We start from the raw sequence: 14,018 nt of genomic DNA on the forward strand, positions 1-14,018 counted from the left end.
CCCCGGCATAATGCCTCACCGTGATTGTGACTGTCAAGTCAGACATTTTCTTGCTTTATAGTCCCATGTATTTATTTATTCGACCTAGTTATGTATTTATTTATTTAAAGTTATATCTATTCATCTATATATCTATTTATCTAAAATCTCACTTGATGCACAAGTGTTAATGGACAGGATTGTAAGACTGTTCAGTCTTTCTTAGTACATCATTGTGTGGAAGGAAGTAATTTCTCATGGCTTTCAGACTGTTATCTTTAAAAGAACCACTTGGTCAGCCACTGTGGAACAGCAGATATCTAGCGGAGTTGCAAAGCCAGTTTTATCCTGTAGGTCGGCAGTGGGGCACTAGCAGCAGGGAACGGATTTACATAATGGCCCACTTGATTCACGTCATTATGCCTTCCCGCTTTCTGTGGCTCCATGTAGTTGTTCCTGTTGATATTGTTACTGATGGCACTGTTACAAAGATAATGAATTTTTGCACAGACCTGCACAAAACAAGTAATTCAGTTTTCCCTCTGTTGTTGCCCCTTCCTAAAATATCATACATATTTAAGGATATCCTCCGGATATGTTTTAGTGTTTGGGGTAGTTACACTGTTTTTAGGATATTTCTGATTTAGTCAAAATGCTGCTTTGAGGCACCTTGAATGAAGCACATACTTGCATGAAATATTCAAAATACTGAGGGATTTGTGTACTGGTTAAAGGACACAGAATATGGGGAGGACTGGGAATCTCAGAAAACTTAAATTCTACTCTACAGAATCAGGGGGGATGCCAAAGTAGCCATTCCACTGAAATGACAGGAAGAAGTATATGAGAAATGACAAAATGTATGACTCTTTTAGCAAAGTGTTCTTACAGCAGATGCAGCTTGTTTATATAGGTCTAGGAGATCCACCCACCTCTAAATTGCTCGTACACAATGGAAATATTATTATTCAAGTTCTTGAGTATATCCTTTATATCATTTGCCTATTCTGACTTGTTTGATTAGCTATTAACTGCAAGATCGGTTTATAGTAATTTTTTTTTTTTTTTATAAAGGTGGTATTATTTAGATTTTGGATTATTGATAACACAACTGACAATCCAGTCAGTCCGCAAGACCAAAACAGAACTTTAGATGATGCTATGGAAGAAAACAGCAAGTCACACTGTTGACTCACCTTATGAAGAACTTGACTTCTGTCGGCAATGTCAATGTACACGACCTCCACGTGCTTCCAAGTGTCAGGGTCCAGTCCATGGACCTGTCAAAGATCCACAAATTGACTAAGAATATTTAAAGAGATGGAAGGGATTCTTTGAAGCTGAATCCAAACCTATTATTTTTGCCTAGAAGTATGACAGGCACTCTTGATTTCACTGTGCAAAGCAAACAGGAAACATGACCCAAAAAGTGCTGGTTACACTGTAGACAAGTGAAACCTGGTTGTTGCGAGATAAGAAACAACCAACGCAAAATTTAAGACACCAGTCTTCCTCTACAACACAAATGGTTTATCGATACATACATTATCTTGGTTTCCTATATCCGGTTTGTGCCAAGTCTCTATTTTAATCAGGAAGTTGTCTTTCATGTATTCATTCTAGGAAAAAAAGAGAGAGGAATTAAAATTAAATACAAACAAAAGACAAACAGAGAGACAGAAAGATGAAAAAAGGAAAAAAGCAAGCTATCTAGTTTGTATAATTTGTCTTACATAACAAGGACAGCCCAAGCCTGAAGAATTATAAAAAAAGATTTTTTTTTTTTTTTTTTAAAAACTGAAGATGGGGTCAGATTAGACAGGTGGGGCTGGGTGGTGGACCAAGGAGATGGAGCAATCCTACGGCTAGAAGGATAGTATTCAACTACTCAGAGCTGCACGCCAGCCTTATGTTTGTGTAACTACCTCAGTGATTGCCACCATTCGGCAGGACCCTTCTGACATGGATCACCTCTGAAACTGCAACAAGCTCCCGGCTCTCTTCCGGGCAGACATACCGGGAAACCTCCAAGTGAGGCATCAGGACACCTGCATCTTAAATATGCATAGTAAAATCTGGTTACCTTTCCACTGGACAACTAAGAAATATATTCAGAAGCAATGCAGAGCTTAAAATTAGATGAGCCACTTCTATACACCCAGGATTTCTGCTGAGGAGTAGGATATCCAAAGTGGCTGCAGGGGCTGGATACCATCCATGCAGTTACAGAACAAGAAACATCCTTTCCAAGGTTATCGCTTGTTCAGCAAAAAATCCATAGTCCGATTGGCAACCCAGCAACACGTTGGTTAATCTGGTTTTGGTGCAAATCAGTGAGACAAATGGTAAGTGTACACCAAAATGGCTTAGAATTGAGAAACTAAACTGCCTTAGACATAAAGTCGGAGTCAATATTCATCTAAATATTTTTATAACTTTTTTTTCCTTTCTTCAGGGCAGCAACAGGCACAAGGTACGCTAGGTGGGAAACCACTCCACCATAAGCAACACTTATACACACATGCTCTGCTCACCCAGTTTGGATTTTCTGGGGCAACCTAAATGCAACTCTCTTTAGATTGTGAAAGGAAATCATAGTCCTCCAGGAAATACATGGAAAATAGAAGGGACCACAGTCAGGAATAGAATGGGGTAGCATCACAAAATACAGTGATGCTACTTCATTATGACATCACTTCATCTGGTTTCTGGGTCATTTTCTTTACTATAAGGCTGCAAGTAGACCTGAGCTTATTCTGGCAGTGAGTACAATGTAAGAAGCAGCCATTGATCATGTTATCAGTTTATTGCAGTTTATTGCAGGGCACACTCAAGTGCAAAAAGTTACAAAGCCAATTTATGGTTGCCAGTTAACTTAAAATGTAAGTGTCTTTAGAAAGAAAAGCTGGAGTGCCAGGAGCAAACTCGAAAGAAAAGGCTCTCTGGGCAAGAACTGAACTCACTTCCAAGTACTGTTTGGTGACAGCTCTACTGTACTTATGAAGTGAACATTGGGAAAGGTAGAAAGTTGCTTAAGGAGCACTAAGCCAAGAGGAGCACCACACTGCCTCATTGTGGCCACCACCTGATAACTGTTTATTCCTGCTTTCCAAACTGCCTGAATTATTACCTTAAGACAGTTAATTGTAATTTACTCTGTTACATAAACTGACTGAATTACTTACCTAAAGACAGTTATTTGTAATTTATGTTGCATAAACTGATTTGTTTGAGTGCTTAGTATTAAGGATGCCATTTAAAATAATGATTCATCAGTCTGCAACAAGAGTACTGTCAAAATGGAAAGAAAAAAGGAAGACACTGGGCCTTCCTTGTAAATATTTCCCCCACCCAGAAAAAAAAAAGAACACAGAGGTAGATAAGGAGAGAACAAGGTACAGCACACATATTCAGGTGTGGCAAACTTACAAGTCATATTACTCACCGTGATGACTGCTCATCCAGCCAAGCAACATGCAAGAGAAAAGAAGAGAGAGAAAGAAAGAGAGAGGGAGATTAGGTTAGATATGTGGCACAGGCAAAGAGTAGCACAGCTACACAACAGATAGACAGTATAAAAGTGCATGTTCAACAGCAAGCCCAGGGTGTGAGGGGGCACCACTAATATATTAAGAAGCAGAGTGAAAGAACAGAGGGGCATTGAGAAGCAGGGATATACAAACCAATCTGTGAATACCAGTGCTTAGTACAGTTTCAATCTATGTGCTCGAGAGGGTGACACAGCACATATCAAGATGAGTGTGCATGCAGGAAGGTCTCTCTGTGTGTCTTGGAGTAGCCAAGACTGATATAGATTACTTGTCTGAAAGCGCTAGAAGGTGATATAGTATAGATTAGGTGCGTGTTATTTAGAGAGTGACAGAATTTGTGTTTGTGTGTATAACAACACAGCATACCGTGTAAGATTAATACAGTGTGTGTCTACATGAGGTATACAGTAGTTTTTACCAAGAAGTATCACAATTTCATATAGATGGCATATATGTGCATTTTAAGAGGGAGATAGGATGTATGTTTATGTGTAACAGAGTACAGTGATAATGAATGCGTGAATGTGATGCATATATTGGTATTTTTAGTTGTAGTGATTCAAATATAGGTGAAACAGTGTCTGCAAGACTGAACAGTTAAGTATGTTTTTCTTTATTTATTTTGTCAAGAGTTTCAGTACAGCTTTCATGAGAAGCATGAATCCTCCATGTGAACCACGTAATTTGAGAGTGTTGGTGAAGCACCTAAATTATTCAGGGTACTAGAGGAGCAGTAGGATCAAGTGACAACATGCAGGTAAAGGATTCCTTGCTGTTCCCTACCAATGATGCAGCTTCATGAATTAGGCAGAGTTATACCACCTGCACTTGGGTGGACTAGATTTCTTCTCATATCATAAAAATTAAACTATGAAGCATAACTGCTAAACAGGGGCTTGGGGAGGCACTTATAGAAGACCAAAGGTTTGGCAGTATTTCTTTAAGGGCTGAATGCTCATACTGGAATTGGGGAGGGGGATTGTGCATTATACTAAGACATCAGGCTACTCATTCTAGCTGCAGAATATTCAGATACCTTCTTGTAAAGTTTCAGTATACTTACACAAGATTTAATTGTATACACTTGCCCATCAACAATCTGTGTCATCTTACTACATTTAAAAATCTTATCTTCCAATGACTACAACTATCTTATTTCCCTGCAAACCAAATACTCTCTCGTTAGTTACTTTACCACAAGAAAGTGTCATTCAATGAATTCCTTATTTATCCTCAAAAGTCCAATGATGTTCACAGAAAAATGAGACGCTCTCCAAGCAAGTAAAATTTTTGACCACAATGTCAGAGATTTTTCTATGGTCTCAACCCTAATTCTGAGGGCCAGACTCGGTCTTCTGTAGCACTAATTTGAAGCTTTCTTATCCATAAGCCTTTCTTCCATTAAAAGTTATCCCTCAAACCTGCTTCTTTTCGTGACCTGTATTCCCTCTCTCCAAGTTAAACTCCATTGCCCAGACCCCCTCATTCCACCAAGAAGTGGTCCGAAAAATAGTATGTCTACACACCCAAGCAAAAAGTCTATTCTGCTTGGTCCATCATCCTAATATTAGCACTCTGACATTAAATTAAAATCAAATTCCAAGCCTGGTGGTTGCTGCTTTCTTCTGATACCCATGAAGTGGCTATTGCCATTGAATACTTGCCTGCCCTTTTTTCTAACCATATGCCAAAGATTTTATAAGCCAGACTTCATGGGTTGGGTGCAGCCGAGTTTTTCATAAGCTTATTTGAAGGTGTTTTAACATGTAGTTGATTTTCAGAAGTCCTGTCACACTATAGCAGATGCCTTGACGCATGTGGCACTGAGGTTATGACCGACAAGAGGCACTCACTTGTCCTGCAGTATGGATAGGCATTCCATGCCTTCTCGTGTATATTGAAGGCGCTTGCTGGAGCCAACACCCGCACATATGACGGAACTTTGCTGAAAATGCAAGGAGACATAGGCATCAATTCAATACATGCACATTAATTATAAGTAGATTACCACCACTGTACATCACAATGGACATTCTTGTTGTTCTTCCTGTTTGGCATTTTCCCTCAAGTTATTTTTAAAGGACAGCACTGGTAGATATGTAATCTTGGATTATTTCTCACCCATCTGGGTACTGCAATCCTCTGCAGTTCAAAAAAAAAAAAAAAAAAAAAAGTGGAGTCCCTGTACAGATTATCTGGTTATATAAAATCTTTGTCAAGACTGATTTAATCATTTGGGCTCAGAGGCACCTCAGACACAGCTATGGGTCTAGCAAGTCCGTCAACCATATGGAGAGTATAACTTGAATGGGGTGTTCATATTCAAATCTATATCACTGAATGTGCAACAAAAGCACAATGGCAAGTATGCACGGAATCAAGTTACACAGTAAAATAATTCATTTCTGGAAATATGGTTCAAGTGAACATTAATGGTAACTGAACATTTAAAAAAATGACAGAGCTTGTGCCTCGACCATGGAGAAGAAAGTTCAGCATGGGTGGACTCATGAGTCAGACAGGCCAAATAGGACAGTGACTGCCACAGACAATCATCGTTACAATTAGGAATATTGCAATGTCTGACAATGTTGACCTGTATAATTAAAATATTAAGCAGTCAAACTTTGGGCACTAGATATTCAGATAGGACACACTGCATCTCCAATTAGCTCTGTTATTTTATTTATTTCACACAGAAAGTTAATCCTTGTTGCAGTTGGTTCGAGAGTGATATTCATATCCTGACTTAGTTCAATTTCTCAGGAAATTGATACATATACTAATTTTGATGGACAGAGACAAACTTGGATTACATTTTTATAGTATACCACATTTCTATGATCATCAGGTTAACAGCACCGTACAAAGATGATACGGAGCTGCCGATGTCTGGTGCATACTGTTTCAATCCTCATAGATTAAACATTGACTATGTGAACACTGGAGGCAGAGTCGGTGGCAGGTGTTTCAGAAAAATCAGGGAGCTACTTTTGAAAACCAAGGACTTTATCTTGGATCTCATCAAGAAAGTTGGCACAAACACAGTTGTTGACCAATTACAGCATCTTTGGTCTGTGTGCACACTATATATTTACTTATACAGTGTATATAATATTTTTTCTGTGTACCCACTGTAGACAAATGGATGAAAGTGCAAATGCTTCCCACTCACCTTTGCAAGCGGTAGATTTTGTGAGTATACTGCCCCTTCTCACCATCTTTTTCATATGGCTCATTTTTGAGGACTTCAACGCCCTCACCACCTCCTGTTTCATTTTTGCTGGCCTCGGCTACAGAGTACAGCTGACCCACTTGGTACTGCAACAGAAAACAAGAAAACAGACAGAAAGACAATGGCATGAGTCAGACAAACAAACTGCAGCAGCATTACTCTTCTCATCTAACTGGTGCCAGCCAACTGCTTCACCCTGTGTTCTCAGCACATCCCTCAGCATTTAAACGATTTTATATATAGAAATAGGTCTCTGATCTTTAAAGAGAGACAAATATGCTGCTGTTGCTGCAAATGTCAAAGGTGAAAACATGCCACTCCGCTGGAGGTCATGATGGGTGACTAATCAGAGGAGGATAAGCAGGGGCCGCATGCCGACCTAAATTGGGTGCGACACAAAGTGAAGACTTTGGCGACATGACTCAGAGGCCTATAAGCACGTGCCTCGTTATCAGGAAGGTTCGCATCAGGATTTGCAGTGAAATGACTCTGAAGCCTGTGAGCAAGGGCTGCTGCGTTAAAAGAGTTGCCATCTGCTCAGTACTATGGCAGCATGACTCTAATGCCTGTTATTGTGCACCAGAGCAGGCAGTGTCTGTATCAGATGAAGAGTGTAGCTTTTAAGTGATGGCACCTTATTAGTAGGATTTACATCAGTAATTACAGTGGAGTCGCTTTGTAGAAGATCTTTTATCAGGTAAAATGAGAGAAGGTGTAATTCTGAGGACTAAGTAGTATACTGGGAAACCTAAGGCTGTTAACACACGCTGTCTGGTTAGTAATGCCTGTATCGATGAGACCATAGCATCAGTATGCTAAGACAGATGCCCTTTCTTTTGCCTAGCTATTGTCACTTTAGTGCATCATTTAACTGCCTTTGCCCAGTTTAGTTGTGAACACTTCAAAATGCTGCCATCTAGTCCCCTAGCTTGAAAAAAAATGGTTCCCCATCCACTGGATTCTCCAGTTCAACTGTTAACACTAGTGTTATGTGACAAGATGTTGTTCTATCTTTAAGGTGCAGGATCTCTTAAGAGGTGCCACAAAAAACTACAATTGTAACCTTTACCCAATCCTGGATTAAAAACCTCAAGAAAACCAGAGAGTAGGAAAGGAGGGCAGAAAGAAGGGGAGCAGAAGTTTGTTTGTCACACATAGCTGTGCATTTTATAATTCTAAACTGGGCTAGATTACAAAGCATAATGGGATTAAAGAATGTCTCGGGCATCTCAATAATTAAAGGCCAAGCTGCAAATTGTTTCTCTGCTCAGAAGTGGTTTTGGTCTAAGCAGATGTTCTGAACCATGGTAACATGAGGTTTTATTGATAGGGTTCATTTTTGAACCATCAGTACAGTACATTAGTCTTCATCAGTGATAACATTGAACAAGTCAACATTTGTGACTTAATATTTTTGAACCAGTGGTATATAAAACCTCATTAACCCAGCCATGGGGGATGTGCAAACCAGTGTGTTTCTTTGTGCTGGTCCCAAGCCTGGATAAATGGGGAGGGTCACGTCAGGAAGGGCATCTGGTGTATAATTTTGAGCTAGAAAGCTAGAGCAATATGCGGACAACAATGCAGATTTCCATACTGGATTGGTTGAGGCCCTGGTTAACAACGGCAATCACCAGTACTGTTAGCCAATAGGGGGCTGGAGGAAACTGGGCTACTGTTGGCTGAAGAAGGAGAAGAAGAATGGGGAGACCTGTCCGGAGGCAGCAGGGGTGAAGGAAGGTAAAGAGAGTGGAACGGAGGGTAGAAATTTTGAAAGTTGGCAGAATGACAGGTAAGGGCAGAGCTGATGTGATGGAGAGAAGATAAGGCATAAGGTGAAGAGAGAGGTGGCGAATGCTAAAGAAAAGGCATATGATGAGTTGTATGAAAGGTCAGACACTAAGCAGGGAAAAAAGAACCTGTACCAATTGGCTAGACAGAGGGACCGAGCTGGGAAAGATGTGCAGCACAGGTAAGGTGGATAAAGGTTGCAAATGGAAATGTACTCAAAAGCAAGGAGGGTGTGTTGAGAAGATAGAAAGAGTACTTTGACTAGCTGATGAATGAAGAGAATCAGAGAGAGAGAGACAGAGATAGAGAGAAGGTTGGATGATGTGGACATAGTGAATCAGGAAGTGCAATGGATTAACAAGGAGGAAGTAAGGACAGCTATGAAGAGGATGAAAAATGGAAAGGCTGATGATTACCCATGGAAGCATGGAGGGGTTTAGGAGAGATGGCAGTGGAGTTTTTAACAAGATTGTTTAATGGAATCTTGGAAAGTGAGAGGATGCCTGAAGAGTGGAGAAGAAAAAAAAAAAAGTGAACCGGTACCAATTTTTAAGAATAAGGGGGATGTGTAGGGCTGTAGTAATTACAGGGGGATAAAATTGATGAGCCACAGCATGAAATAATGGGAAAGAGTAGTAGAAGCTAGATTAAGAAGGGAGGTCATGATTAGTGAGCAGCAGTATGGTTTCATACCATGAAAGAGCACGACAGAAGGAAAAGTATAGAGAAGGCCAGAAGGAGTTGTATTACGTCTTTGTGGACCTGGAGAAAGCATATGACAGGGTGCATCAAGAGGAGTTGTGGTACTGTATGAGGAAGTCGGGAGTGGCAGAGAAGTATGTAAGAGTTGTACAGACAGGATATGTACGAGGGAAGTGTGACTGTGGTGAGGTCTGCAGCAAGAGTGACGGATGCATTCAACATGGAGGTTTGATCACATGAGGAATCAGCTCTGAGCCCTTTCTTATTTGCAATGGTGATGGACAGGTTGTAAGATGAGATTAGACCGGGGTCCCCGTGGACTATGATGTTTGCTGATGACATTGTGATCTGTAGCAAGAGTAGGGGGCAGGTTGAGGAGAACCAGCAGAGGTGGAGATATGCTATAGAGAGAAAAGGAATGAAGATCAGTAAGAAAAAGAATACATATGTGTAAATGAGAGGGAGGTCAATGGAATGGTGAAGACGCAGGGAATAGAGTTGATGAAGATGGAGATGTTTAAATATCTGGGATCAACAGTACAGAGTAATAGGGAGTGTGGGAGAGAGAAAAAGAGCAGGAAGTTGGAATGAGTGAAGAAGAGTGTCAGGAGTAATTTGTGTCAGACGGGTATCAGCAAGACTGAAAGAGAAGGTCTACAGGATGGTAGTCAGATCAGCTATATTACATGATTTGGAGACGGTGGCACTGATCAAAAAACAGAGAGAGTTGTAGGTGGCAGAGTTAAATATGCCAAGATTTGCATTGGGTGTGACGAGGATAGATAGAATTAGGAACGAGTACATTACGGGTCAGCTCAGGTTTGATGGTTTGGAGACAAAGTCAGAGAGAGGAGATTGCATTGGTGTGGACATATACAGAGGAGAAATGCTGGGTATATTGGGAAAAGGATGCTAAGGATAGAGCAGCTAGACAAGAGAAAAACAGGAAGGCCTAAGGGGAGGTTTATGGATGTAATGAGAGAGGACATGCAGGTGATGGGTGTAACAGAGCAAGATGCAGAGTGCAGGAAGATATGGAAAAAGATGATCCACTGTGACATTTAATGGGAGCAACCGAAAGAAGAAGTAGTAGTATATTAAGCCTCATTAGTATTTTAAATTTTTCAACAGACGGCATGTGATACCTCTTTGATTAGGTACAATTTTGGGACCTGGAAATCTCTACATAAACAATTATTCTTGTGCCAATGAGATGCAAAGCCGTATCAGTAAAGCACATTTTTGAGTTGCACCAATTACATACAGGTCTCCTCATGAAGGTATACTTCTAATCAATTGATATGTGAGGTCATTATCACCAAGGCAAAAATGTAATTCAGTGGTATGTAAAGTATCTTCAGAAAAGTACATTTTTGAAATAATGGTATGTGGAGTCTTAATGTTAAGATACACCTTTGTGTCAAGAACAACTGAAACCTCATCAATATATCATTTTTAATTCCAGTGGTAAATAAAACCTCATCAATCAGATACATTTGTGCGCCAGCGTATGTGTGGCTTCATTATTAATGGAGGTATGATGTCTCAAACTGAGATGAACTAGCATACTGACTGTAAAAACCCATAGCCATTGGTTAAGAAGAATAGAGTGAAGTGTTGTACTTTACTCATGTGTGATGTCTACCTCAGCTCTCCCCTACCACATTCCCCCCTCCCCTCGTTGCATAATTATTGGACTGAAAACCCACCAACTGAGAGCCTCATTTATTTATATTGTCACTAATTAATGGGCTAAAGAAAAAAGGTCCCTACAGGATTTCAGTACCTGGTCCACACAGCTTCAAAATCCTTTTATCTATTGACTAGCAAAATACCCGCGCTTCGCAGTGGAGAAGTAGTGTGTTAAAGAATTTATGAAAAAGAAAAGGAAACATTTTAAAAATAACGTAACATGATTGTCAATGTAATTGCTTTGTCACTATTATGAGTGTTGCTGTCATATATATATATATATATAAAAACACACACGTGTATATGTCACATATAAAATTAGAATATCATGACAAAGCTGATTTATTTCAGTAATTCCATTCAAAAAGTGAAACTTGTATATTAGATTAATTCATTACACACAGACTGATGTATTTCAAATGTTTATTTCTTTTAATTTTGATGTTAATAACTGACAACTAATGAAAGTCCCAAATTCAGTATCTCAGAAAATTAGAATATCAATTAAGACCAAGACCAAAAGGATTTTTAGAAATGTTGGACAACTGAAAGGTATGAACATGAAAAGTATGAGTATCTACAGCACTCAGTATTTAGTTGGGGCTCCTTTGGCCTGGATTACTGCAGCAATGCGGCGTGGCATGGAGTCGATCAGTCTGTGGGACTGCTCAGGTGTTATGAGAGCACATGTTGCTCTGATAGTGGCCATCAGCTCTTCTGAATTGTTGGGTCTGGCGTATTGCATCTTCCTCTTCACAATACTCCATAGATTTTCTATGGGGTTAAGGTCAGGCGAGTTTGCTGGCCAATCAAGAACAGGGATACCATGGTCCTTAAACTAGGTACTGGTAGTTTTGGCACTTTGTGCAGGTGCCAAGTCCTGTTGGAAAATGAAATCTGCATCTCAATAAAGTTCGTCAGCAGCAGGAAGCATGAAGTGCTCTAAAACTTCCTGGTAGACGGCTGCGTTGACCTTGGACCTCAGAAAACACAATGGACCAACACCAGCAGATGACATGGCACCCCAAACCATCACTGACTGTGGAAACTTTACCCTGGACCTCAAGCAAAGTGGATTCTGTGCATCTCCTCTCTTCCTCCAGACTCTGGGACCTTGATTTCCAAAGGAAATGCAAACTTTACTTTCATCAGAGAACATAACTTTGGACCACTCAGCAGCAGTTTTGTCTTTAGCCCAGGCGAGACGCTTCTGACGCTGTCTCTTGTTCAAGAGTGGCTTGACACAAGGAATGTGACAGCTGAAACCCATGTCTTGCATATGTCTGTGCGTGGTGGTTCTTGAAGCATTGACTCCAGCTGCAGACCACTCTTTGTGAATCTCCCCCACAGTTTTGAATGGGTTTTGTTTCACAATCCTCTCCAGGGTGCGGTTATCCCTATTGCTGGTACACTTTTTTTCTACCACATCTTGTCCTTCCTTCGCCTCTCTATAAATGTGCTTGAAAACAGAGCTCTGTGAACAGCCAGCCTTTTTAGCAATGACCTTTTGTGTCTTGCCCTCCTTGTGCAAGGTGTCAATGGTCGTCTTTTGGACAACTGTCAAGTCAGCAGTCTTCCCAATGATTGTGTAGCCTACAGAACTAGACTGAGAGACCATGTAAAGGCTTTTGCAGGTGTTTGGAGTTAATTAGCTGATTAGAGTGTGGCACCAGGTGTCTTCAATATTGAACCTTTCACAATATTCTAATTTTCCGAGATACTGAATTTGGGACTTTCATTAGTTGTCAGTTATAATCATCAAAATGAAAAGAAATAAACATTTGAAATACATCAGTCTGTGTGTAATGAATGAATCTAATATACAAGTTACACTTTTTGAATGGAATTACGAAAATAAATCAACTTTGTCATGATATTCTAATTTTATGACCGGCACCTGTATATATACACACATATATATATATATATATATATATATATATATATATATATATATATATATACATATATATATATATATATTGTAATAAGTGGAGACCAGAGACGTGGAAAGGTTTGGGGCAGCCACCCGTTTATTACGGTTTCCCGGCTGCAAAAGTCTTTGAGGCATTGTAACAGTTGTTTACACAACAGAGTCCAAAACAGAACTGCCTGCCTAAGCAAAGGCAGTGAGCTTTATAGCACAGAGGGCGGAAATGATGTCGCCCTCTGGGCGGAACTGGAAGTGACATCATCCTTGGGGCGGAACCGAAGTGACCTCATTCTTGGGGCGGAACCGGAAGTGATGTGTCCTTCCTGGAAATGGCGGCTCCTGGTGGGATTTCCGGGTAAGACCTGCAGAGAACTCAGAAAGAGCGTCAGTGCACCCAGCCCCGCCCTGGGCAGATGTATACACAGTATTTCCTAAGCCCTTCAGCTGCTTCCCATGCACACGTGTGTGACAAGACTCCCCTCAGCCCAGACCCGTGGGTCGGGCGACCTGCACCGAGAGGTCGTGGGCCGGGAGAGGGCATCGGCGTTGGCATGAAGAGACCCCTGTCGATGAACGAGCGTATACTTGTACTGCTGCAGGTCAAGAAACCACCTCGTGACCCGTGGATTCGACTCCCTGTGAAGGGCCATCCACTTCAGAGGTGCATGATCCGTCACCAGAGTGAACACGCGACCCAAGAGGTAGTACCGCAGCTGAGTTACGCCCATTTGATCGCCAGAGCCTCTTTCTCCACCGCCGCGTACCTGGTCTCCCTGTCCAACAGTTTCCGGCTCAGGTACATAACGGGGTGTTCAACACCGTCGGCGCTTTGGCTCAACACGGCACCCAAGCCTGTGTCCGAAGCGTCCGTCTGGAGGATAAAAGGGAGAGAGAAGTTAGGGGAGATCAAGATAGGTGCTGAAGTCAGAGCCCTTTTTAAGTCACTGAATGCAGCCCCGCTTTATCAGACCATACCACCGTATTAGGAGCTCTTTTCTTTGTCAAGTCGGTCAAGGGCGCTCTCTCGGAGAAGCGAGGCACAAACCGGCGGTAGTACCCGGCCAAACCGAGAAAGGATTGGACTTGCCGCTTGGTTTGCGGACGGGCCAGGCCATTATGGCTTGCAACTTGGAAC

General features: G+C 41.2%; 1 protein-coding gene across 2 annotated transcripts in view; it reads right to left on the reverse strand.

Moving 5' to 3' along the window:
• The window catches only part of pitpnab (phosphatidylinositol transfer protein, alpha b), a 75,157-nt gene that overhangs the window by 13,591 nt on the left and 47,548 nt on the right, over positions 1-14,018 (reverse strand). The window contains exons 3-7 of one of the 2 annotated variants that reach the window (XM_039757123.1): positions 6,706-6,851; positions 5,384-5,475; positions 3,425-3,432; positions 1,524-1,598; positions 1,176-1,259 (exon numbers count right to left, since the gene is read on the reverse strand). In XM_039757123.1, coding sequence (XP_039613057.1) covers positions 1,176-1,259; positions 1,524-1,598; positions 3,425-3,432; positions 5,384-5,475; positions 6,706-6,851 — 405 coding nt within the window. The remainder of the gene's footprint in view (positions 1-1,175; positions 1,260-1,523; positions 1,599-3,424; positions 3,433-5,383; positions 5,476-6,705; positions 6,852-14,018) is intronic. The other variant, XM_039757124.1, reaches the window with a different exon arrangement.

Source organism: Polypterus senegalus, chromosome 6 (assembly GCF_016835505.1).
Source record: "Polypterus senegalus isolate Bchr_013 chromosome 6, ASM1683550v1, whole genome shotgun sequence".
In the NCBI taxonomy this organism is placed as follows: domain Eukaryota; kingdom Metazoa; phylum Chordata; class Cladistia; order Polypteriformes; family Polypteridae; genus Polypterus; species Polypterus senegalus.